Genomic DNA, 24,684 nt, shown 5'->3' with positions numbered 1-24,684 from the left:
CCCCCCGCCCCAGTCACCGTGAGCAGTGCCCCCCCCAGCCCCACTCACGGTGGGCAGCGCCCCCCCCCAGCCCCACTCACCGCGGGCAGCACTCGCCGGGTCTCAGGACGGGCTCCGGGCAGGGGGCAGGCGGGCAGGCGGTGGGTTTGCACAACACATTCCCTCTCTGCACGACACATGTGCCCCCCACTTTAGCAGTCGCTGCCCCAGCCTGCCCCCCCACCCGCCCTGGTCTGGGGGAGCCCCAGGGCCCAGCCCCATATGCTGCCTTGAGACCCTCCCAGCCCTGCCACCCAGGAGCCCCTGCCAGCCCCGGCCCAGCCCCCGACCCAACGGAGCAGCAGGGGCCCCCAGCCCTCTGGGGCCCCCGATGTACAAAGTGGGGATTTTCCCTTGTTATGTTGTATGTGAGTCTTACTGTTTTGCATGAATGCTGGGCGTGCCTCAGTTTCCCCGTGTGTCGCACCAGTGTCTAGGTGGTGGGAATAAGGGTGTGTGACCTTTGCGGGGGTTGCTTCAGCTGCCTGCAGGGATGCTCTGGCCGCCTCTTCCTAACTGGAGACCCAGGAGGGGGCTTGGCCCGGGAAGTGAGACAAAGGCCGGAGGAGGAGCAACGGGCAGGGCAGGGGCCGGGGGGCTGGAAGCGAGTGAGTCTCGGCTGGCTTGGGGCGCAAGGGGAGGACCAGAGCCCTGGCTTTGCCCTGCGCCATGTTCCCGTCGACTAATAACCCGGCTGACTGCGGGGTTGGGGGGCAGGGCCCTCTGGCTGCCCCTGGGGCCCGGACTTGCTGCGGGAAGCGCACAGTGGGGCAGAGGAGACTGAATGCCCCGGGGTCAGGCCCAGGAAGGGGGAAGCTGGGGAAACTTCTTGCCCTGCAGACAGGCTGCTCCCCAGAGGAGGCTTCCCCAGAGTCCTGGCTGGGTCGTAGGGAGCAGCCCCAGAGCATCGCCCCGGGGACGCCGGGACACCGGCCAGCCCCTCCCCGGGGGTGCCTGGGGGAGGCAGGCCCCAGCCCCTCTGGTGTGCAGACGGGCAGTGCCAGGCTGCCCCCGTCTGGAGCACGCACCGTGCAGGCACACTGGGTGCAGGGCTCCCCGCTGGGCACCGGCTCCCCGCTGGCAAACTCCCGGCCATCCAACGAGCAGCCTGCAGGGAGAGAAGGCAATGCATCCTGAGGGCGCCCCCCCCAGTTCCCCACCCCCGGACACAGCCGCAGCCCCCAGCCCAGCACCAGCCCCCTGGCAGGGTGGGACTGGCACCCAGGGGGCCTCCTCCCGAGGGCACTGGGCCAGCCGCACAGCCAGAGCATGCAATAAGTTTTCTGGGCCTCAGCCCAGTGCCCACCTCACCCCCCGTCCCGCCTGGCACCAGCTGGGCCCCTCACTGGCAGGCCCCATGCAGGGACCACGGAGCCCGCGCCCCAGGGTTGGGAGGGGGGCACTGACCCTGGCATTACCTGGCCTGGGCCCAATAAGACCAGCCATCCAGCAACGAGGGGGGCCCAGACCCACTTCCCCATCGACCCCGCCCCGCCCCCCCCCGACCCCAGGGAGCACAGCCCCCACCCCCCGCGAGAAGCCCCTCACTCACCGTCGCAGACGGGGCAGCAGGTGCCCGGCCGGGGGCTGGCAGGGTGGCGGCACAGCCTGGCACATTGCCTCTTCCTGCACACGGCGCGGCCCTCCTGTGGGGGGGGCGGGGGGGGTCATAGACTCACAGATTTTAAGGGACCATTAGGATCGTCTCGTCCGACGTCCTGCACATCGCAGGCCATGGAACCTCACCCGCCCCCTCCTGTCACAGACCCCGGACCCACGTCTGAGCTGTCCCAGTCCTCAACTCGGGGTTTAAAGACTTCGGGGTGCAGAGAATCCCGCGCCCCACGCTGCAGGGGAAGGCGAAAACCCCCAGGGCCGCTGCCCGTCTGCCCTGGAGGAAAATGCCTTCCCGACCCCAAATATGGCCATCAGCTGATCCCTGAGCACGTGGGCAAGACTCCCCAGCCAGACCCCCAGGAAAGGATTCGCCGTCGTAACCCAGATCCCACCCCATCTGGCACCCCACCACAGGCCATTGGGCACGTCTACGCTAGTAGTCGAAGATCAGTGACTTGCCCATCGTACCATCCCCTCCACAAACTTAACGAGCTTAGTCTTGAAGCCAGAGATGTCAGGGCCTCCGGGGGCCACTCACAGGCCAGCAGCTCCCATCCCAGGGCGTTCCCACCCCACCCAGACCCCCAGACAGACCCAGGGCCCCCCTGGAAAGGGTCCAGCCAAATAACGGGCGGGGCGGGGCGGAGTCTGGGCTGGGCTGGGGGCGGAGCCTGGGAATAGAGCTCTGCCCTGGGCAGCGGGGAGCACCGGCAGGGGGTGCCCTCAGGCCTGGGGCCAGTGGGGATGGGGGCCCCCAGGCCCTGCCCAGCGACACGGGGGGGGGCGTGGCCTTACCAAGCAGCGGCAGCTCTGGCAGGGGTCTGCGCGCGGCACCCACTCCTCACCGTGCGCCCGCTGGGCGGCTCCGTCCACACAGCCTGGGTGGGAGAGAACCAGCATCAATCGGGCCCCTGGCCCCCCGGCTATCACTGAGCCCAGGCCACGGCTAGTAGGGGCAGGGAGAGCGGGGCTGCAGGTCGGGAGTGAGGGGCACCAGCAGGGCTGCGGGGGGTGGGGGGGGAGCCCAGGATGGGGATAGCAGGGGGCTGCAGGTCGGGAGTGAGGGGCACCAGCAGGGCTGCGGGGGGCTGGGGGAGCCCAGGATGGGGATAGCAGGGGGCTGCAGGTCGGGAGTGAGGGGCACCAGCAGAGCTGCGGGGGGCTGGGGGAGCCCAGGATGGGGATAGCAGGGGGCTGCAGGTCGGGAGTGAGGGGCACCAGCAGAGCTGCGGGGGGCTGGGGGAGCCCAGGATGGGGATAGCAGGGGGCTGCAGGTCGGGAGTGAGGGGCACCAGCAGAGCTGCGGGGGCGGAGCCCAGGATGGGGATAGCAGGGGGCTGTGGGTCAGGAGTGAGGGGCACCGGCAGGGCTGCGGGGCGGGGGGGGTGAGCCCAGGATGGGGATACCAGGGGGCTGCGGGTCAGGAGTGAGGGGCACCGGCAGGGCTGCGGGGCGGGGGGGGGTGAGCCCAGGATGGGGATACCAGGGGGCTGCGGGTCAGGAGTGTGGGTCACCGGCAGGGCTGCGGGGCGGGGGGGGGTGAGCCCAGGATGGGGATACCAGGGGGCTGCGGGTCAGGAGTGAGGGGCACCGGCAGGGCTGCGGGGGGCTGTGGGAGCCCAGGATGGGGATAGCAGGGGGCTGCAGGTCGGGAGTGAGGGGCACCGGCAGGGCTGGGACGTCTCCTGCAGTGGAAGGTTCTTGTCTCCTGTTAAAAGGGCCTGATCCTGCCCCCCCAGCACCCCCTTTCCCCCACATTGTCCCCTGCCTCCCCTCCCTCCACTCACCCAGCAGTGCCCCCCCAGGCTCACCCTGGCAGTGGGGGCAGCAGGCCCCGGGCAGCTCCTCCTGGGTGGCGCAGTGGAGCTGCGGGCAGACGAGTCGGAGGCACTGGACGTTCCCATCCTGGGCAGGAGAGACGCAGCCGGTGTCCGACCCCACCCCGTCCCCTGGGGGGTCCCGTCCCCTGGGGGGGTCCCAGCCCTTGGGGGTTCCCAGGGGTTCCCGCCCCAATCCATCCCCTGGGGGGTCCTGTCCCGATCCCGTCCCCTGGGGGGGGATCCCGACCCCATCCCATCCCCTGGGGGGATCCCGTCCCCTGGGGGGATCCTGGCCCTACAAACCCGGCACCCCAGGGACCTGGACGGGGGAGGGGGACTCTCTTGGGGGCTAAGGATGCCAGAGACGCAGAGCCCGACCCTGGGGGTCGCTGTGGCCTGGACGGTGCCTGGCGCTGCAGCCCCAGAGGATCAGGATACGGGGTGGCAAGGCCACATGGCCGCCCTGACAGGAGAGTGGGACCCCCTGGGGGTCTGGCCCACAGAGGGGCCCCTCCAAGGGGCTGTTCTGGAGCTGGGGGAGCCCAAATCCTGGGGACCCCAGCTCCGCCAGTGCCTCTCACTCCCAACCCGCAGCCCCGTTAGCCCTGCCCCAGGCTCCCCTCGCCCAGCTCTGCTGGTGCCCCTCAGAACTGACCCACAGCCCTTGTGACCCCCGCCCTGCCCCCCCCCCCCGGTTTGCCCTGTGGGGGCCCTGGACAAACCCCTGCCCCTGGAGTGCAGGGTCTCACCAGGCAAGAGCAGTTCATGCAGGGGTTGGATGTGGCCAGGAAGACGTCTCCGTCCTGGTGCCTTTGCCCGTCGTACTCACAGCCTGGGCACAGGAGAGCGGTCGGGTCACATGGACACCCCTCTGTGACGGTGTGACTCAGCAGGGAGGGGGGAGTGTTGACCTGGGAATGTGCCCTGGGGAGGGGAGACCTGAGAGCCTGTCACCTGAGCCAGGAGGGGGAGGGGGAGGTGACACCTCTGCCCAGGAATGTGAACAGGGGCTGCAGCAGGGAACCTGCTGGTGGGTTTAGTTTTCAGTTTGGGGCTGGGTGGAGGAACACAGGGAACCCCAGGGCTGGGGTCTAAGCTCCCTCCTCCCCCAGAAGGACGTGATTGAGGGGTCCTGGTTGTACCCACAAGCTCTGTTTTGGACTGTGTTCCTGTTGTCCAATAAACCTTCTGTTTTACTGGCTGGCTGAGAGTCTCAGTGGATCCCAGGAAGAGGGGTGCAGGGCCTGGACTCCCCCACACTCCGTGACAACTGGTGGCAGCGGTGGGATCTACTGCACCCCGTGAACGGCGCTTCCTGCAGTAAGTGACTGGGGAGCAGTAAAACGAAGGGGAATTGACGGGGACCAGGCGTGCTGAAGATTCAGAGAGAGACGGTTTCGGGGGGCGGTTAACCCCTGGGAATGTGTGACCAAAGAGAAAAGACTTTTGCAGTAACAGGGTCCCCCGGGGGATTGCAGCGAGCGGTCCCAGGGGCGGAGGAGTCTGCAGCTCGACCCTGGCAAAGAGTCGGTGACCTCAAGAAGGACTGGCACACGAGGGGCTTTTCCTGGAAACCGTGGGAAGCTGCCCGGCCTGCGAGTGGCCAGCAGGGAGATGTACGCTAAACGCCTGAAGAGCGACCTGGTGGAGCTGTGCAGGCAGAGGGGGCTGCGCATCGGGAGGTCCACCAAGGAACAGCTGATTGCCCAGCTGGAGGAGAGGGATCGCTTGGATGACCCGATCCCTGTCCCTGAGGGAAGCTGCCCGGAGGACGCAGCGTGGGCCCTGGGGCCTGACCGGGCTGGGAGGGGTCAGACTGCTGCTGAGGACATCCCGAGACCCTTCCTACCTATGTCCGGGGGAGGGGTTGGGGGAAGCCCAGCGAATACCGAGGGCACCCTGACCCCGGCACCCAGCAGGGGATCCTCCCGGCGGAGCTCCCCATCCCTGGAGCGGAGGCGGCTGGAATGGGAGAGGGAGATGAAAATGAGGGAGCTGGAGGATCATGAAAAACAACGTCAACATGAGGAGAAACAACGTCAACATGAGCAGGAGGAGAAGGAGAAACAACGTCCACATGAGCAGGAGGAGAAGGAGAAACAACGTCCACATGAGCAGGAGGAGAAGGAGAAACAACGTCAACATGAGCGTCAGGAGAAGGAGAGGGAGCGTCAGGAGAAGGAGAAACAAAGACAGCATGAACTGGAGCTGGCCAGGCTGAGGAGCAGTGGGGCCCCGGCTGCGGCTGCGGTGAGTGCGGGGGGACCCAAGACTGCAAGGAACTTTGATAAGTGCTTCCTGGCCCAGCGGAAGGAGGGGGAGGACATAGATAGCTTCCTGACGGCCTTTGAGAATGCCTGTGAGCTGCACAGGGTTGACCCTGCAGACAGGCTCCAGTTCCTCACCCCCTTACTGGACCCCAAAGCCGTGGAGGTGTACAGCCGGATGACAGGGGCGGAGGCAGGGGACTATGAACTGTTCAAGCAGGCCCTGCTCCGTGAGTTTGGGCTGACCCCCGAGATGTACCGGAGAAGGTTCCGGAGTCAGCGTAAAACGCCTGAGGTCACCTACCTACAACTGGCCAACCGAATGCAGGGATATGCCCGCAAGTGGACAGCTGGGGCCCGAGCTAAAGAGGACCTGCTGGACCTAATCGTACTGGAGCAACTGTATGATCAGTGCCCGTCCGACCTGAGGCTGTGGCTGGTGGACAAAAAGCTCGAGAACCCCCAGCACGCAGGGCAGCTGGCCGACGAATTTGTGAACAGTCGGTCAGGGGGTAGCCGGGAGGAGCCCCAAAAGAACAGGCCCGAGAGTCACCATGGGGCCTCCCAGCGGGGAAATAGGGAGAACCCCCTCCGAAGGGGAACGCCTGGCGTCGGGCCCCTCCGACCCGCTCGAGGGGACCAACGTGACCTGAGCTGCTATCACTGTGGCCAGAGAGGCCACATACGGTCCCAGTGCCCCGGGCTCAGGGACAAACTGAGCAGACCCAACCTACCCAGGGTTAACTGGGTAGGGACCCAGCTGGACGAGGGGCAGACGACCCAGGAAAGGGGGGCTGCCAGTTTACCACCTGCCCCGGAGGGAAGAGTACCCCAGGCCAGCTCCACCAGAGGGCTGGAGGCTCTGGACTCAGGGTGCTCAGTTTACAGGGTGGGCGCGGGGCTGTCCCTCCGGAGAGAGTGCCTTGTTCCCCTGGAGGTGGATGGGAGGAATCATAGAATCATAGAATCATAGAATATCAGGGTTGGAAGGGACCCCAGAAGGTCATCTAGTCCAACCCCCTGCTCAAAGCAGGACCAATTCCCAGTTAAATCATCCCAGCCAGGGCTTTGTCAAGCCTGACCTTAAAAACCTCTAAGGAAGGAGATTCTACCACCTCCCTAGGTAACGCATTCCAGTGTTTCACCACCCTCTTAGTGAAAAAGTTTTTCCTAATATCCAATCTAAACCTCCCCCACTGCAACTTGAGACCATTACTCCTCGTTCTGTCATCTGCTACCATTGAGAACAGTCTAGAGCCATCCTCTTTGGAACCCCCTTTCAGGTAGTTGAAAGCAGCTATCAAATCCCCCCTCATTCTTCTCTTCAGCAGGCTAAACAATCCCAGCTTCCTCAGCCTCTCCTCATAACTCATGTGTTCCAGTCCCCTAATCATTTTTGTTGCCCTTCGCTGGACTCTCTCCAATTTATCCACATCCTTCTTGAAGTGTGGGGCCCAAAACTGGACACAGTACTCCAGATGAGGCCTCACCAATGTCGAATAGAGGGGAACGATCACGTCTCTCGATCTGCTCGCTATGCCCCTACTTATACATTCCAAAATGCCATTGGCCTTCTTGGCAACAAGGGCACACTGCTGACTCATATCCAGCTTCTCGTCCACTGTCACCCCTAGGTCCTTTTCCGCAGAACTGCTGCCTAGCCATTCGGTCCCTAGTCTGTAGCTGTGCATTGGGTTCTTCCGTCCTAAGTGCAGGACCCTGCACTTATCCTTATTGAACCTCATCAGATTCCTTTTGGCCCAATCTTCCAATTGGTCTAGGTCCTTCTGTATCCTATCCCTCCCCTCCAGCGTATCTACCACTCCTCCCAGTTTAGTATCATCCGCAAATTTGCTGAGTGTGCAATCCACACCATCCTCCAGATCATTTATGAAGATATTGAATAAAACCGGCCCCAGGACCGACCCTTGGGGCACTCCACTTGATACCGGCTGCCAACTAGACATGGAGCCATTGATCACTACCCGTTGAGCCCGACAATTTAGCCAGCTTTCTACCCACCTTATAGTGCATTCATCCAGCCCATACTTCCTTAACTTGCTGACAAGAATACTATGGGAGACCGTGTCAAAAGCTTTGCTAAAGTCAAGAAACAATACATCCACTGCTTTCCCTTCATCCACAGAACCAGTAATCTCATCATAAAAGGCGATTAGATTAGTCAGGCATGACCTTCCCTTGGTGAATCCATGCTGGCTGTTCCTGATCACTTTCCTCTCATGCAAGTGCTTCAGGATTGATTCTTTGAGGACCTGCTCCATGATTTTTCCAGGGACTGAGGTGAGGCTGACTGGCCTGTAGTTCCCAGGATCTTCCTTCTTCCCTTTTTTAAAGATTGGCACTACATTAGCCTTTTTCCAGTCATCCGGGACTTCCCCGGTTCGCCACGAGTTTTCAAAGATAATGGCCAGTGGCTCTGCAATCACAGCCGCCAATTCCTTCAGCACTCTCGGATGCAACTCGTCCGGCCCCATGGACTTGTGCACGTCCAGCTTTTCTAAATAGTCCCTAACCACCTCTATCTCCACAGAGGGCTGGCCATCTCTTCCCCATTTTGTGATGCCCAGCGCAGCAGTCTGGGAGCTGACCTTGTTAGTGAAAACAGAGGCAAAAAAAGCATTGAGTACATTAGCTTTTTCCACATCCTCTGTCACTAGGTTGCCTCCCTCATTCAGTAAGGGGCCCACACATTCCTTGGCTTTCTTCTTGTTGCCAACATACCTGAAGAAACCCTTCTTGTTACTCTTGACATCTCTAGCTAGCTGCAGCTCCAGGTGCGATTTGGCCCTCCTGATAACATTCCTACGTGCCCGAGCAATATTTTTATACTCTTCCCTGGTCATATGTCCAACCTTCCACTTCTTGTAAGCTTCTTTTTTATGTTTAAGATCCGCTAGGATTTCACCGTTAAGCCAAGCTGGTCGCCTGCCATATTTACTATTCTTTCGTATAGTAAAGAAGGAAGGTCAATGGATACTGGGATACGGGCGCGGAGGTGACGCTGGCCCGGCCCGAGGTGGTGGCCCCAGATCGGGTGGTGCCCAACACCTATCTGACCCTGACAGGGGTGGGCGGGACCCCATTTAAGGTGCCCGTGGCAAGGGTACACCTGAAATGGGGGGCCAAGGAGGGCCCCAAGGATGTGGGGGTACACCACCATTTGCCCACTGAAGTTTTGATGGGGGGAGACCTAGAGGACTGGCCAAGCAAGCCCCAGACCGCCCTGGTTGTGACGCGTAGCCAGAGCCGGCGAGGGGCACTGCGCCCTGATCTCGGGGAGGGTATCACACCGGAGGTGCAGGACCCTACCCTGGTGGGGAGGGAGCGCCGAGGGGCACGGCTCAGAGAGGCGGAGGCCTCAGACCTGGCCAGCGAGAGGGAACCGGGCCCCATCCCTTCCCCAGCCGCTGAGTTCCAGGCCGAGTTGAGGAAAGATCCCTCCTTGCGGAAGCTCAGGGACCTGGCTGACCTCAGTGTGGTACGGACCATGAGGAGAGGCTGCCAGGAGAGGTTCCTGTGGGAGAAGGGGTTCCTGTACCGAGAATGGGCTCCCACAAGGGAAGTAGAGTCCTGTGGGATCAGGAGGCAGCTGGTGGTCCCCCAGAAGTATCGCCGCAGGCTCCTGTCCCTGGCCCATGACATCCCCCTCGCAGGGCACCAGGGAATCCGGCGCACCCGGCAGAGGTTGCTACAGAACTTTTACTGGCCCGGGGTCTTTACCACGGTCCGGCAGTATTGCTGATCCTGCGACCCCTGTCAGAGGGTGGGGAAGGCCCGGGACAAGGGGAAAGCGGCTTTGAGACCTTTGCCCATCATAGAGGAGCCTTTCCAGAAGGTGGCCATGGACATCGTGGGGCCTCTCAGCAGGACAACCCGGTCGGGGAAGAAATACATTCTGGTGGTGGTAGATTTTGCCACCCGCTACCCCGAGGCAGTGCCCTTAGCTTCCATTGAAGCCGACACCGTGGCCGATGCGCTCCTGACCATTTTCAGCCGAGTGGGGTTCCCCAAGGAAGTCTTGACAGACCAAGGCTCCAACTTCATGTCGGCCCTGCTCCGGTGCTTGTGGGAGAAATGTGGGGTCCGGCACGACTGGGCCTCAGCTTATCACCCCCAGTCCAATGGGCTGGTGGAGAGGTTTAACGGGACGCTAAAGATGATGCTGAAAACCTTTATGAACCAGCACCCGCAGGACTGGGACAAGTACTTACCGCACCTGCTGTTCGCGTACAGGGAGGTGCCCCAGGAGTCTACCGGATTTTCGCCTTTCGAACTGTTATATGGCAGGAGGGTGAGGGGCCCCCTGGACCTGATGAGAGACGAGTGGGAGGGGAAGGCCACTCCCGATGGAGAGTCAGTGGTGGAGTATGTCCTGATCTTCCGAGAGAGACTGGCTGAACTCATGGGCCTGGCCAGGGAGAATCTGGCCAGAGCCCAGAGGAAGCAGAAGGTCTGGTATGACCGCACGGCACGGGCCCGTGCCTACGCCACTGGGGATCAGGTGATGGTTCTCATCCCAGTGAGAAAGAACAAACTACAGGCCGCCTGGGAGGGCCCTTTCAAGGTTGTCAAGCAGCTCAACGAGGTAAACTATGTGGTGGAGCTGTCGAACCGGGCGCACCATCGCCGGGTGTACCATGTGAATATGATGAAGCCATATTATGCCAGGGGGAATGTGGTGTTGGCCGTGTGTGGACAGTGGGAAGAGCAGGGAGATGATCCTTTAGTAGATCTATTCCCTGGGACCAGAGCTGGTTCCCCGCTGGAAACAATTCCCCTCTCGGATCAGCTAACCCCTGCCCAGCAAGCTGAGGTCAGGGAGGTGCTGCATCCGTACCGACAGCTGTTTTCCAACCAGCCTGGACGCACTAATCTGACTGTCCACAGGGTGCAGACAGGGTCAAACCCGCCGATAAGATGCTCCCCCTTCCGAGTCACAGGGAAAACTGCTCAGGACCTGGAAAGAGAGGTCCGGGACATGCTGGCTTTGGGGGTGATCCAGCCATCTGCCAGCCCTTGGGCCTCGCCGGTGGTGCGGATCCCCAAAAAGGACGGGTCGGTCCGGTTCTGTGTGGACTATCGGAAGCTCAATGCCATCACTGTATCTGATGCCTACCCCATGCCCAGGCCGGATGAGCTCCTAGACAAGCTGGGAGGAGCTCGGTACCTTACCACCATGGACCTTACAAAGGGCTACTGGCAAGTGCTGCTGGATGCAGATGCCCGACTGAAATCGGCCTTTATCACCCCTCTGGGGCTCTATGAGTTCCTGACCCTGCCTTTCGGCCTCAAGGGAGCGCCGGCCACCTTCCAGCGCCTAGTGGATCAGCTCCTGAGGGGGATGGAGAGTTTTGCCGTGGCGTATATTGATGACATCTGTGTCTTTAGCCAGACCTGGGAGGACCACGTGTCCCAGGTTAGACAAGTGCTGGACCGACTCCAGGGGGCTGGGCTGACTGTAAAAGCGGAGAAGTGCAAGGTGGGGATGGCGGAAGTATCTTACCTGGGCCATCGGGTGGGGAGCGGCCGCCTAAAGCCGGAACCAGCCAAGGTGGAGGTGATCAGAGACTGGCCCGCTCCCCACACCAAAAAGCAGGTCCAAGCCTTTATTGGGATGGCAGGATACTACCGAAGATTTGTGCCCCACTTTAGCGCCATCGCCACCCCCATCACGGAGCTATGCAAGAAGGGGAAGCCAGACAAGGTGGTCTGGACCGAGCAGTGCCAGGTGGCTTTCTGGGCGCTGAAGAAGGCTCTGGTCAGTGGCCCAGTTCTGGCAAACCCAGACTTTGACAAGCCCTTTGTGGTGTTCACCGACGCCTCAGACACGGGACTGGGGGCGGTGTTAATGCAGGAGGATGAAAAGGGGGAGAGACACCCCATCGTGTACCTGAGCAAGAAGTTGCTACCCCGGGAGCAACACTACACGGCCATCGAGAAGGAGTGCCTGGCCATGGTGTGGGCCCTCAAGAAACTAGAGCCCTATCTCTTCAGGCGACACTTCACCGTCTACACCGACCACTCTCCCCTGACCTGGCTGCACCAGATGAAAGGAGCCAACGCCAAGCTCCTGAGATGGAGCCTGCTCCTGCAGGATTACGACATGGACGTGGTCCACGTGAAGGGAAGTGCCAACCTGATAGCGGATGCGCTGTCCCGGAGAGGGGGCCCCGAACTTCCCCAGGTCACTGGTCAGCGTGACCCCGCTCAGTTCAGTCTCGAAGGGGGGAGAGATGTGACGATGTGACTCAGCAGGGAGGGGGAAGTGTTGACCTGGGAATGTGCCCTGGGGATGGGAGACCTGAGAGCCTGTCACCTGAGCCAGGAGGGGGAGGGGGAGGTGACACCTCTGCCCAGGAATGTGAAGACAGGCTGCAGCAGGGAACCGGCTGGGGGGGTTAGTTTCAGTTTGGGGCTGGGGAGAGGAACACAGGGAACCCCAGGGCTGGGGTCTAAGCTCCCTGCTCCCCCAGAAGGACTTGACTGAGGGGTCCTGGGGGTACCCACAAGCTCTGTTGTGGACTGTGTTCCTGTTGTCCAATAAACCTTCTGTTTTACTGGCTGGCTGAGAGTCTCAGTGGATCCCAGGAAGAGGGGTGCAGGGCCTGGACTCCCCCACACTCCGTGACACCCTCCTTTCCCTGGGCTGCAGGGAGCCAGGGGCTCAGGGCGCTGTGCTGGGGGGTGAGTGGGGCAGCAGGTGCTGCGCTGGGGGGAGCGGGGCAGGGGCTCAACGGGGGTTGTTGTGCTGGGTGGAGCAGGATGGGCTCTCAGCAGGGGGCTCTCCCCTTTTAATGTCGGCTCCTCTGCAGTCCCTGAGACGTAGCTCCTGGGGTCCTGGATCCAAGTTCCTGGCCCGAATCCATAGAATCATAGAGTATCAGGGTTGGAAGGGACCTCAGGAGGTCATCTAGTCCAACCCCCTGCTCAAAGCAGGACCAATCCCCAACTAAATCATCCCAGCCAGGGCTTTGTCAAGCCTGACCTTAAAAACCTCTAAGGAGATTCTACCACCTCCCTAGGTAACGCATTCCAGTGTTTCACCACCCTCCTAGGGAAAAAGCTTTTCCTAATATCCAATCTAAACCTCCCCCACTGCAACTTGAGACCATTACTCCTCGTTCTGTCATCTGCTACCACTGAGAACAGTCTAGATCCATCCTCTTTGGATCCACCTTTCAGGTAGTTGAAAGCAGCTATCAAATCCCCCCTCATTCTTCTCTTCCACAGACTAAACAATCCCAGCTCCCTCAGCCTCTCCTCAGAAGTCATATGTTCAGTCCCCTAATCATTTTTGTTGCCCTCCGCTAGACTCTTTCCAATTTTTCCACATCCTTCTTGTAGTGGGGGGCCCAAAACTGGACACAGTCCTCCAGATGAGGCCTCAGCAATGTTGAATAGAGGGGAACAATCACGTCCCCCGATCTGCTGGCAGTGATCCTACTTATACATCCCCAAATGCCACTGGCCTTCTTGTTGACTCATATCCAGCTTTTCGTCCACTGTAACCGCTCGGTCCTTTCTGCAGAACTGCTGCCGAGCCATTCGGTCCCTAGTCTGTAGCAGTGCATTGGGTTCTTCCGTCCTAAGTGCAGGACCCTGCACTTATCCTTATTGAACCTCATCAGATTTCTTTTGGCCCAATCCTCTAATTTGTCTAGGGCCCTCTGTATCCTATCCCTGCCCTCCAGCGTATCTACCTCTCCTCCCAGTTTAGTATCATATGCAAATTTGCTGAGAGTGCAATCCACACCATCCTCCAGATCATTTATGAAGATATTGAACAAAACCGGCCCCAGGACCGACCCCTGGGGCACTCCACTTGACACCGGCTGCCAACTAGACATGGAGCCATTGATCACTACCTGTTGAGCCCGACAATCTAGCCAGCTTTCTATCCACCTTATCGTCCATTCATCAAACCCATACTTCTTTAACTTGCTGGCAAGAATACTGTGGGAGACCGTGTCAAAAGCTTTGCAAAAGTCAAGGAACAACACGTCCGCTGCTTTCTCCTCATCCACAGTTATCTCATCATTAAATTAGTCAGGCATGACTTGCCCTTGGTGAATCCATGCTGACTGTTCCTGATCACTTTCCTCTCATGTAAGTGCTTCAGGATTGATTCCTGGAGGACCTGCTCCATGATTTTTCCAGGGACTGAGGTGAGGCTGACTGGCCTGTAGTTCCCAGGATCCTCCTTCTTCCCTTTTTTAAAGATGGGCACTACATTAGCCTTTTTCCAGTCATCCGGGACTTCCCCCGTTCGCCACGAGTTTTCAAAGATAATGGCCAATGGCTCTGCAATCACAGCCGCCAACTCCTTTAGCATCTGAGGGGCTGCCCTGGATTCGGATGACCTGGGCTCGGGTGCCCCGGTTGTGCTGCCCTGTACCCGGCTCTGGCAGCCATGTGACAAATGCCCATTGTTAGTTTTAACAAAGACCCCTCCCACCGTCACGGTCCCCCCCAGAGCTGGCTGCACTCCTCCAGCACCGCCCCACGCAGCCTGGTGGGACAGCGAACCCCAGGGTCCATGCCCACTGCCTCCCCTCCCCTGCAGACACAGCAGGTCTTGGGACACGCCACTGGGCCTCTGCCAAGGGGTGGGAACAGGGGCACCCCAGAGCCAGCCTGACCCATGTGCCCGCCCCAGCAGCACCTCACCTGGCAGACAGGTGGGGCAGCACTGCCCAGGCAGGGTCTCGCGCTCCAGGCAGGAGAGCTCCGGGCACACGGTCTCCTGGCACCGCACGGTCCCAGCCTGACAGGGAGCAAATACAGTTGGCAGGGGCAGCCAGACTGCGGGATCAGCCCTGTATGGCCAGCGGGGGGCGCTGCGCCCTGTGAGTCCCTCTCCCCAGGTACAAGGAGCCCATGCCCCAGCGACTGGCACCCCCAACTCCCCAAATCTACTGTGCCCTGCTATTCAGCCCTGACCCGCAGCCCCCTGCCGGCCCAGCCCTGGGATCCCCCCACCCCCTGAGCTCTGCCGGTGCCCCGCAGCCCCTGCTAGCCCAGCCCTGAGCCGGGGGCAGTGGTTCTGGGTTTGAACCTCAGGCAGTGGGACCCACTTGCCCCCCTTCCCCTCCTGGTGCCCAGGACTCACCCTGCAGGTGCAGGGTGCTGCAGGGCCCCTCCTGGTAGCTCTGCCCGTCCCTCAGCCGGTGCCCGCTGTACAGCCAGCCCACGCACTCGGGGCAGCACTTCCCCTGCGAGGGGAGCGGGTGCTGGCAGGCGGGCGGCGGGCACTGCTCCGTCACGCAGCGGGCTTCCCCCTCCTGGGCACACGGCACACGCCTCAGCACAGGGAGACGGCTCCACACGGGCACACGCCTCCACATGGGCACACACCAACATCTGCTGCACTCGCTCGGGCAGTGAGACATATGGGGGGGCCAGGACTCCTGGGTTCTATCCCAGCCCTGGGAGGGGAGTGGGCTCTGGCGGGTTAGAGCAGGCGGGGCTGGGAGCCAGGACTCCTGGGTTCTATCCCGACTCTGGGAGGGGAGTGGACTCTGGCAGGTTAGAGCTGACCACCTGGCACCCTGAACCCCAAAGCACGCGGGCTCAGCCTGGGATCCCCTTCACCCACATTAGCCTCCTTCCTCTCTGGCATTTCCACAGGGCACTTTGTGTCCCCGCAGGGGTCCCCCCCAGCACTGAAATGCAGCTGCCTCTGGGGCAAAGGGCAGCAGCCCCCGACCAGCCAGTGCCAAGGACAGGATGGGACGAAGAATCGGGCCCCCAACGGGAGCTGAAGAGGGGCAGCAAAGGAGGCAGGGGCACTCTCCTGGATGTAGCGCCGGCCCAGACTCCGGGGTCCATCCCCAGCTCTGCAAAACAGTGCTGGGACCACACGGGGGCCAGGCCCCTGAGAGACACTTCCCGACTGCCAGGGAGAGTGTCCCCTACTGAGCCCCTGTCCTGCTCCCCCCAGCACAGCGCCCCCCCGCTTTCCCCTCTGCCCCCCAACCCCCTGCCCCAGCCCTGAGCCCCCTCCTGCACCCAAACTCCCTTCAAAGCCCACGTCGGGGTGTCAGCCCCCAAAGTGCCTGGGTCCATGTGTCCAACCCCACCTCCCAGTGCCCGTGTCCGTGTGCCCAGCCCCCCAGTGCCCGTGTCTATGTCCAGGCCCCCCCTGGTGCCCATGCCCATGAGCCTGCCCCCCTAGTGCCCATGTGCCCACCCCCCCAGTGTCCGTTTGCCCAGCCCCTCCAGTGCCCATGTCTGGGGGCCTGGCAGGGCTGCGGGCGCTCACCCGGCAGCGGCAGGTGGTGCAGGCATCCCTGGCGAAGGCGTCCCCGTTGCTGTAGAGCTGCCCTGCATAGCTGCAGCCTGGGAGGGACACGGGCACAGCATTAGCATGGTAGGTGGGAGATCCCCGCCCCTGCCCAGAGCCCTGCAAGGGCCCCACCTCACAGCCAGCCAGGGGAATGAGCGGGGCAGGTGCCGAGCTGCAGCCAAGGGAGACTCCAGCTCCCTGCATGCACCGGTGTGCTAGCTGATCCATGCTCAGGGCATGGGGCACCAATGCATGCTGGGACCTGTAGTCCCCGGGAGCTCCACCAGTCCAGCTGGGCTCACCGGGGCAGGGTTCAAACCGTGACCTCCAGCCTGTGGACACAGCAGCCCTCGGCAACCCCCTGTGATGAAGCGGGACTGTTGTTAATGTTTCCTCTGAATATTGTGGGGATGCCTCAGTTTCCCCTATGCAGTCTTAAGTATCTAGGTGGTGAGGTAAGGGTGTATGATCATTGCAGAGCCCTAGAGGGCAGGTGTGTGCAGGGGTCTGGATGCAGAAAATGGCCGACACCCTGTTTCCTGGCAACTGATGGCCTGGGCCCTTCCCCCCTGCAAGGTGAAAGCTGAAGGGTTGGAGAACAAAGGAATCAGGTGCCCTCCTGGTCCGGGAAAGGGACAAAGCCCAGAGGAGGAGGGGCTGGAGGGAGTTTCAGTTTGGGGCTGGCTGGGGACGAGGAGTGAAGTGCAGACGGGGTTGTCTGGCTCACGGCCCCCCAAAATGGACCCAGCTGAGGGGTCCTGTTCTCTGTACCTACAAGCTCTGTGTTAGACCATGTTCCTGTCGTCTAATAAACTTTCTGTGTTACTGGCTGTCACGGAGTGTGGGGGAGTCCAGGCGCTGCACCCCTCTTCCTGGGATCCACTGAGACTCTCAGCCAGCCAGTAAAACAGAAGGTTTATTGGACAACAGGAACACAGTCCACAACAGAGCTTGTGGGTACCCCCAGGACCCCTCAGTCAAGTCCTTCTGGGGGAGCAGGGAGCTTAGACCCCAGCCCTGGGGTTCCCTGTGTTCCTCCACCCAGCCCCAAACTGAAACTAAACCCACCCAGCAGGTTCCCTGCTGCAGCCTCCGTCCACATTCCTGGGCAGAGGTGTCACCTCCCCGTCCCCCTCCTGGCTCAGGTGACAGGCTCTCAGGTCTCCCATCCCCAGGGCACATTCCCAGGTCAACACGCCCCCCTCCCTGCTGAGTCACATCGTCACACTGGCTGGCTGAGAGTCCCGTCTGACTGCGGAGTCGGGGGGCAGGACCCTCTGGCCCCCCCAGGACCCCGCCTGGGGGACTCACTGGGGGAAGCACACGGAGGGCAGAGGAGGCTGAAGGCTCCGAGGTCAGACCCAGGAAGGTGGAAGCCGGGGGAGCTGTGTGTCCTGCAGACAGGCTGCTCCCGGAGAGGAGACTCCCCCAGGGTCCTGCCTGGCTTCCTCGGGAGCAGTCCCAGAGCAGCACCCCGGGGACGCCAGGACACTGCCCCACAGCTCTTCTGACCCACCGGGCGCCTGATGGTGTTGGAGTCGCCCTGGGGCAGCTGGAGGTGGTGGGTGAACTGGGCAGCCGGGGGGGGGCACGGAGCCGGAGCCGGGAGATGCACAGGCCCCAGCCACGGCTGCTCCCTCTGCCGACTGCACCGCGCTGCCCCGGCTGAAACCCACGGCCCCAAACCTCCCCACCCCCACGTCAGGACCCCCTGCCTGGGGCGGTAGGAGTGCAGACCAGCCCTGCGCCCGGGGGCAGGGAACTGGCCCGCAGGACGCCAAGAGAAGACACGTAGGCACGCACACGACCCTCATTCCCATGCAGCGGCACGGCCCAGGAGAGCTCACCCTCCCCAAACGCCGTCTGGCTCCAGGCTGGCAGGGGGCAGCGCGGGCCGGGAGGGGTGAGGCACGGGGCAAGCTGCTGGGAGCCCAGAGCAGGGCTGTGGGCCCGCTGGGGGGTACGTGTGGGTGAAGTGCCCCTGGTCCAGGCACTGGCAGAGGAATCCAGAGGGCTCAGTGCTCAAGGCCTGGCACAGCCCCCATTTGAACACAGGCTGGGGGCACAGGGCTCTAAAACAAAACCAGACCGTTCACACCACCCACAGGGACGTGGCAGCACCCACAGGCCAGCCCGGTGCCCCTCCCTGCGGCATTTGGTCAGATCTCTGGGCCCGGCCACCTCCCCGCGTGCCCCGCCCCGGCAGCCCCGAGCCCTCCTCCCCCTGTGCCCCTCCCCGGGCAGCCCCGCGCCCTCCTCCCCGTGAGCCCCGCCCCGGCCAGCCCCGCGCCCTCCTCCCCGCGTGCCCCGCCCCGGCCAGCCCCGCGCCCTCCTCCCCGCGTGCCCCGCCCCGGCCAGCCCCGCGCCCTCCTCCCCGCGTGCCCTGCCCCGCGCCCTTCTCCCCGCGTGCCCCGCCCCGGCAGCCCCGCGCCCTCCTCCCCCTGTGCCCCTCCCCGGGCAGCCCCGCGCCCTCCTCCCCGTGAGCCCCGCCCCGGCCAGCCCCGCGCCCTCCTCCCCGCGTGCCCCGCCCCGGCCAGCCCCGCGCCCTCCTCCCCGCGTGCCCCGCCCCGGCCAGCCCCGCGCCCTCCTCCCCGCGTGCCCCGCCCCGGGCAGCCCCGCGCCCTCCTCCCCGCGTGCCCCGCCCCGGGCAGCCCCGCGCCCTCCTCCCCGCGTGCCCCGCCCCGGGCAGCCCCGCGCCCTCCTCCCCCTGTGCCCCTCCCCGGGCAGCCCCGCGCCCTCCTCCCCGTGAGCCCCGCCCCGGCCAGCCCCGCGCCCTCCTCCCCGCGTGCCCCGCCCCGGCCAGCCCCGCGCCCTCCTCCCCGCGTGCCCCGCCCCGGGCAGCCCCGCGCCCTCCTCCCCGCGTGCCCCGCCCCGGGCAGCCCCGCGCCCTCCTCCCCGCGTGCCCCGCCCCGGGCAGCCCCGCGCCCTCCTCCCCCTGTGCCCCGCCCCGGCAGCCCCGCGCCCTCCTCCCCCTGTGCCCCTCCCCGGCAGCCCCGCGCCCTCCTCCCCGCGTGCCCCTCCCCGGCAGCCCCGCGCCCTCCTCCCCGCGTGCCCCTCCCCGGCAGCCCCGCGCCCTCCTCCCCGCGTGCCCCGCCCCGGGCAGCCCCGCGCCCTCCTCCCCGTGTGCCCCGCCCCAGCAGCCCCACGCCCTCCTCCCCGTGTGCCCCTCCCCGGCAGCCCCGCGCCCTCCTCCCCGGCCAGCCCCGCGCCCTCCTCCCCGCGTGCCCCTCCCCAGCAGCCCCACGCCCTCCTCCCCGTGTGCCCCGCCCCGGCAGCCGCGTGCCCTTCTCCCCGTGTGCCCCGCCCCGGCAGCCGCGTGCCCTCCTCCCCGTGTGCCCCGCCCCGGGCAGCCCCGCGCCCTCCTCCCCGTGTGCCCCGCCCCGGCAGCCCCGCGCCCTCCTCCCCGTGTGCCCCGCCCCGGCAGCCGCGTGCCCTTCTCCCTGTGTGCCCCGCCCCGGGCAGCCCCGCGCCCTCCTCCCTGTGTGCCCCGCCCCGGCAGCCGCGTGCCCACTGGCGCTGAAGGGGGAGCTCCCCCCACCAGCAGTACGAGAGCTGTTACCCCGCGGCAGTCGCTCAGGCAGAGGGACGAGAGCCGCAGACGGCTGAGCTGCCCTGACGGCAGCAGAGGGGCAAAGGTCGGTGCCAGCCAGACGCTGGGGTGAGAGCTCAGCGCCTGGCACAGCCGCACCCAGCCCTGCCCCGCGCAGCAGAGGGCAGGCTGGGCACGATGCCCCCGGAGCACCGGCAGCCAGGCCAGCCCTCGGCATGGCCGTGATGGCTGAATGGCACAGCGCCCCCTACAGGAGCCAGGGCCCCGGACCCCTGCTCACCGAGGCACTGGGGCCGGTCCTGGCGCGCCGAGCACCGCACCTCCCCCTGCAGGCAGGTGCAGGCGGTGCAGGCGTCCTTGTCCCAGGTGGCTCCGTCCTCGTGCCGCGTCCCCTCCCACACGCACGCCGGCCTCCGGCACTCACAGCGCTCCAGGGACTTCACGCGGGCCAGCAGCTCCCAGTTCTGCAGGAGACAGCGGGCGAGCCGTGAGCATGGGCTGGGGGTCTAGTGGGCGGGGGGGTCCTGGGAGCCAGGACTCCTGGGTTCTATCCCATCTCTGGGAGGGCAGTGGGGTCCAGCGGTTAGAGCAGGGGGGCAGGACTCCTGGGTTCTATCCCAGCTCTGGGGGAGCAGTGGTGTCTAGTGGGTGAGAGGTGGGGCAGGACTCCTGGGTTCTATCCCTGGCTCTGGGAGGGGAGTGGGGTCCAGTGGTCAGAGCAGGGGGCTGGGAACCAGGACTATTCCTGACTGGGAGCCGGAAGGGGGCTGAGTCTCATAGAATCAGGGCTGGAAGGGACCTTGAGACGTCACGTACAGACCCCTGCGCTGAGGCAGGACCATATGGACCTGGACCAGCCCTGCCAGACCCCTCAGTGTCAGGGATCCCATGATCCCCCGGAAGCCTGGTCCAAAGCTGATCGACCCTGAGAGCAATAACGTTTCCCCTCCTATCCAACCAAAACGGGCCCTGCTGCGGATTATGCCCATTCCTGCCTGTCCTGCCTTCTGCGGAGAAAACCGGATCCCCGTCCTCTGGAGAACAACCCGTGAGATGTGAAGACTGTTCTCAGGTCCCCCCTCAGTCGCCTTCTCTCAAAACTAAGCAGGTCCCGTTTTTTAACCTCTCCTCCGAGGTCAGGTTTTCTAAATGCGCCCCAGAAGGAGCGTAGCCTTCTTCACACCTGCCAGACACGGCTGACCCACACTCAACGTCCAATCTGCTGTAGCCCCCAGCTCCTTTTCACCAGCGCCACCCCCTCGCCGGCCGCTCCCCGGTTTGCAGCTTTGCCTTTGATTTCTCCTGCCTCCGTCTGTATTGAATCTCAGCGTGTTGAATTCAGACCAATTCCCCCGTTTGCCCAGCTCACGCTGAATTCTAACCCCACCCCGCCAAGGGCTGGCAACCCCCCCAGCCGGGTGTCACTTGCAACCTTTAGCAGCGTATTCTCCACGCCGGGAACCAAGTCAGTAATCCAAGTATTGACTCGTCCTGGACCCAGCCCTGACCCTTGCGGGACCCCACCAGACACGGCCGCCCCACTGGCCAGTGAACCTGGGTAACGACTCTCAGAGAACCGTCTTTTAATGAGTTTCACGCCCATCCTATAGTAATTTCATTGCGACCACATCTCTCGAGGGAATGTCACACGGGACCGTGTCCAAAGCCTTATTAAAAATCAAGCTACATCAGACCTACAGCTTCTCCCCCACCCCCCAATCGCGCCCACTCGGCCAGCAACCCCGTCCCAGAAGGCAATTAGGTTGCTTTGGCATGCTTTGGTCGAGGCAATCCATGCTGGCTGTCCCTGCTCTCCCCTATGTGCTCACAAGCCGATCCTTCCCTAGCTTCCAGGCTGAGGGGTCTCTAATCCCCCAAGTCCTGTTTGATCCCTTTTCTCAAGAAAGGTGCTGCGTCTGCCCTCTCTCGCCCTCTGGTCCCTCACCCGGTGGCCAGGTCTCAAAGATAATCGCTACCGGGTCTGGGATGGCTTCAGCTACTTCGTTAAGCATCAGAGGGTGAATTTCATCAGGCCCTACCGACTTGAACACATCTCACCTCTCTAGACGAGCTTTCCCCTGGGCCTGGCCTGTCGGGGCCGGCATTCCTTGCCCCGGTGGTTCATATGACCCGTGTGAAGTATCCGCTCACCATTTACTGCCTTAGTGAAACAAACCATGGGTGAAACCCGTCAGCCTTCCTGGTGCCGGCCGTTAGCAGCTCCCCGGCCCGGCTCCTTCCCACGGGGGCAGTCTGCAGTGGCCCCTTATTGTCTCGGAGGAACTGCCCGCTCTCCGGAGTGCCTTTTCCCCAGAGCTTTGCCTCCCGCTGGGCCGCGTCCCCGGGTCCTACCTGCGCTTTGACCATGTCCAGCATGGCCCCAAATCCATCCACCAGCTCCTCCAGCCGCTGCATTCTGTCCTCCAGGGCGTCCGGGTGGGGCCGCGCCAGCCCCAGGGGGAACTCAGGCTCGCCGGGCTGCTGCTGGTAGTTGCGGATGTCGGCGAGGGCCGGCGGCTCCGGGGCTAGGGGGGATCCTTGATCAAAGGGGGGCTCGGCCAGGTACCCCTCCTCCGCCAGGGTGTACGGCACGGGGAAGGGGTCTGCAACACACCGCAGGCAGGGCGTGAACGGGGGAGATGGTTCCGCAGCGCTGGTTCCAATCCCGCCAGGGCTGGCATGTGCCCGTCCCCGTGGGAACGGGGATCTTGTGCTACCCATGGATGCCTGGGGGCTGGATACGAGGGGGGGAAAAGCTGGGGGGAAGCCTGAGTCCCAGGGAACTCTGCGAACCACCCCCCAACTGGTGCCACTTCTCCCCTGGCTCCGTTGATGGCCTGGCACTGCGCACCCCCGGCACCTGCTCTGGAGCCCAATGACTCCAGCCCCTGGGATCCTGGGGGTACCTGGAGCAGTGGGGAGGGGGGAAGGGATAAATGGGAACCCCATGTACCCCAGCCCTTGCTGCTCCCCTGGGTAACCCCTCCCCTACTCGCCCCCCCCCCAAGACATCTCAAAGCCAGTTCCCAGCAGCCACCAGGGTGCCAGTTAGATGGCTGGTGCACAGCGCCGCCCTCTGCTGGACAGATGCAGAGCTGCCTTGATGTGTGTCATGAGCTCAAGACTGCTAATAGTGGGGATTCCCCTTCCAAAGGAGGCCTGTTGTCTGGGAGCCAGGACCTGCACCTGCCAGGAAGCTGGGCAAAGCCCTGGCCAGGGCGGGCAATATCCACGGGGCCTTTGGTGACTGCAGCGGGGACAGGCCGGGAGACGGTACAGAGACCTTCCCCAGACACCTCAGCCGGCCAAGCCCACCTCACCTCCATGCTGCGGCGGGGAGTTTGATACATGGGGGCCCCTCCCCCCGATATACCCCATCCATGCTCAGCTCACATGTGTTATGCACACTCATGCCCATCAACCTGGGGCACCGAATCCCACCCTGCACCCAGCGCCAGCCAGCCGAGCCGAGGGTGGGCCCAGCACCCAGAGCGTAGCCAGAGGAAACAGCTGATTCCCCCTGGCCCAGCAGCCAGTGCCAAGGGCAGCCGGTTGGCCAGCCCCGAACTGGCACCGGCCACGGCGAGCACAGCTTGGCCCCATGTGCCCGGCCGATAGCTGGTTCCAGGCTGGTCTCTGCACCTTGCTGGGCTCATATGGGGGAGGGGGGATGTGCTGCAGACCAGAGGGGGCAGGGGAGGATGGGGAGCTGCCCAGGGTCCCCCGGCGCCTGGAGCACTACGCGGCTGCCTGGCCCGGGGACTTGAGCACATGGGCAGTGCCTGAGGGGCAGCGTTCAGAGCCGGGCCCTGCCCGTCTGTCCCACATCCAGCCAGGTCCCAAACTCTCCGCTCCCCACCCGCTGTATCTCCCCAGATCCTCCTTGTCCTCCGGCTCCTGGGGGCTGGCCTCAAGCCTGCATCTATGGCTGGGGGCCCGATTCCATCCCAGACTGACTGCCCAGGGAGGGGGGCGCCGGTGGGGGGTTAGCCCACATGCGGTGGCCAGGAGCCTGCACCCGGCGCAGCTGAGGGCCCATCCCCCCAGCCTCAATGGGGGCGGTGGAGCGGAGCCAGCCCCAGCAATTAGCGCTGGAGGCTGCCCGAGGCCCTGCTCGTTAGCGGATGAGGCCGGGGGCAGCCGCGGGGGCAGCTGTTGTTATGGCTGCCAGGGCCGGAATTGAGGCCAGTGGGGAGAGACGGGGGGGCGGGAGAGGAGAGGAGCCCAGGGAGGGGGTTGGTGGGGGGAGGAAAGGCCGGGGGACAGGGCCAGGACTGACTGCAGCTGCAACGCTGAGAACAGAGACCTGGATCTATCCCAGCTCTGGGAGCGGAGTGGGGTCTAGTGGTTAGAGCAGGGGGGCTGGGAGCCAGGATTTCTGGGTTCTATCCCCAGCTCTGAGAGGGGAGTGGGCTCTAGTGATTAGAGTGGGGGGGAAGGGTCCAAGGGCCCGGAGCAGCCAGGCCCCCGGGGAAGGGCTTGGGGGGCCATCACATGGCCAGGCCCCAGCCCCGGTGACCGGCCGATCCAGGATTCCCAGAGGAGAGCGCCGGGTCTGCCCGGCTCTGTCCCAACCCAGGGGCAAGTCCCCTTCCTCACCCTAATCGCCCCCCATTCTCAGCTTCCCCACGTGTCCCCCCCCAAGACCTGCCAAGCGCCCCACAGGAGGAGGAGGGGGAAGCAGGATTCTGCGGTGCCTGGCACTCTGCTAAGCAGGGGCAATGCTGATTTATTCAGATCTCTCCCTTGTGGGACCCCACCCAGCTCGGGGTGGAGCTGGATGTGCGGGGTGGTCTGGAGATGCACCCCCCATCCCAGCCCCATCCCAGCCCCATCCCAGCCCCATGGCCGTGGCTGGCTCCTACCTGCCAGGTTCTCACAATGCCACGGCCGGCGTGGGAATCCGCTGGGGGAGATCTCAGCCGTCTGCCAATAACCCTGCAGCGAGAGCGAAGCCTGTCAGGCTCCGGGTCGCCCGCCAGCACCAGGGGCGAGAGCCCAACGTCACTGCACCCACGAAACTGGGGTGTGCACGTGTGTCTCTCGGCTGCTGTGTGGGGTGCTCAGAGCTGGGGTAGTAGGGGG

General features: G+C 63.7%; 1 protein-coding gene across 15 annotated transcripts in view; it reads right to left on the bottom strand.

The window, feature by feature from the left end:
* Positions 1–24,684, bottom strand: part of KCP (kielin cysteine rich BMP regulator) — a 54,968-nt gene that overhangs the window by 24,836 nt on the left and 5,448 nt on the right. For 10 of the 15 annotated variants that reach the window (XM_084637966.1, XM_084637973.1, XM_084637976.1 and 7 more), the window contains exons 3-13: positions 24,465–24,537; positions 21,952–22,202; positions 19,880–20,063; positions 16,026–16,102; positions 14,432–14,528; positions 4,226–4,308; positions 3,444–3,561; positions 2,452–2,534; positions 1,592–1,685; positions 1,068–1,147; positions 81–166 (exon numbers count right to left, since the gene is read on the bottom strand). In XM_084637966.1, coding sequence (XP_084494092.1) covers positions 81–166; positions 1,068–1,147; positions 1,592–1,685; positions 2,452–2,534; positions 3,444–3,561; positions 4,226–4,308; positions 14,432–14,528; positions 16,026–16,102; positions 19,880–20,063; positions 21,952–22,202; positions 24,465–24,537 — 1,226 coding nt within the window. The remainder of the gene's footprint in view (positions 1–80; positions 167–1,067; positions 1,148–1,591; positions 1,686–2,451; positions 2,535–3,443; positions 3,562–4,225; positions 4,309–14,431; positions 14,529–16,025; positions 16,103–19,879; positions 20,064–21,951; positions 22,203–24,464; positions 24,538–24,684) is intronic. The other 5 variants (XM_084637974.1, XM_084637970.1, XM_084637975.1 and 2 more) reach the window with 4 other exon arrangements.

The sequence above is a fragment of the Lepidochelys olivacea genome (assembly GCF_965140295.1).
Source record: "Lepidochelys olivacea isolate rLepOli2 genome assembly, chromosome: 1".
NCBI lineage: Eukaryota > Metazoa > Chordata > Testudines > Cheloniidae > Lepidochelys > Lepidochelys olivacea.
Note: the sequence above shows the minus strand (reverse complement) of the source record. Positions and strands in the feature narration are given on the sequence as shown.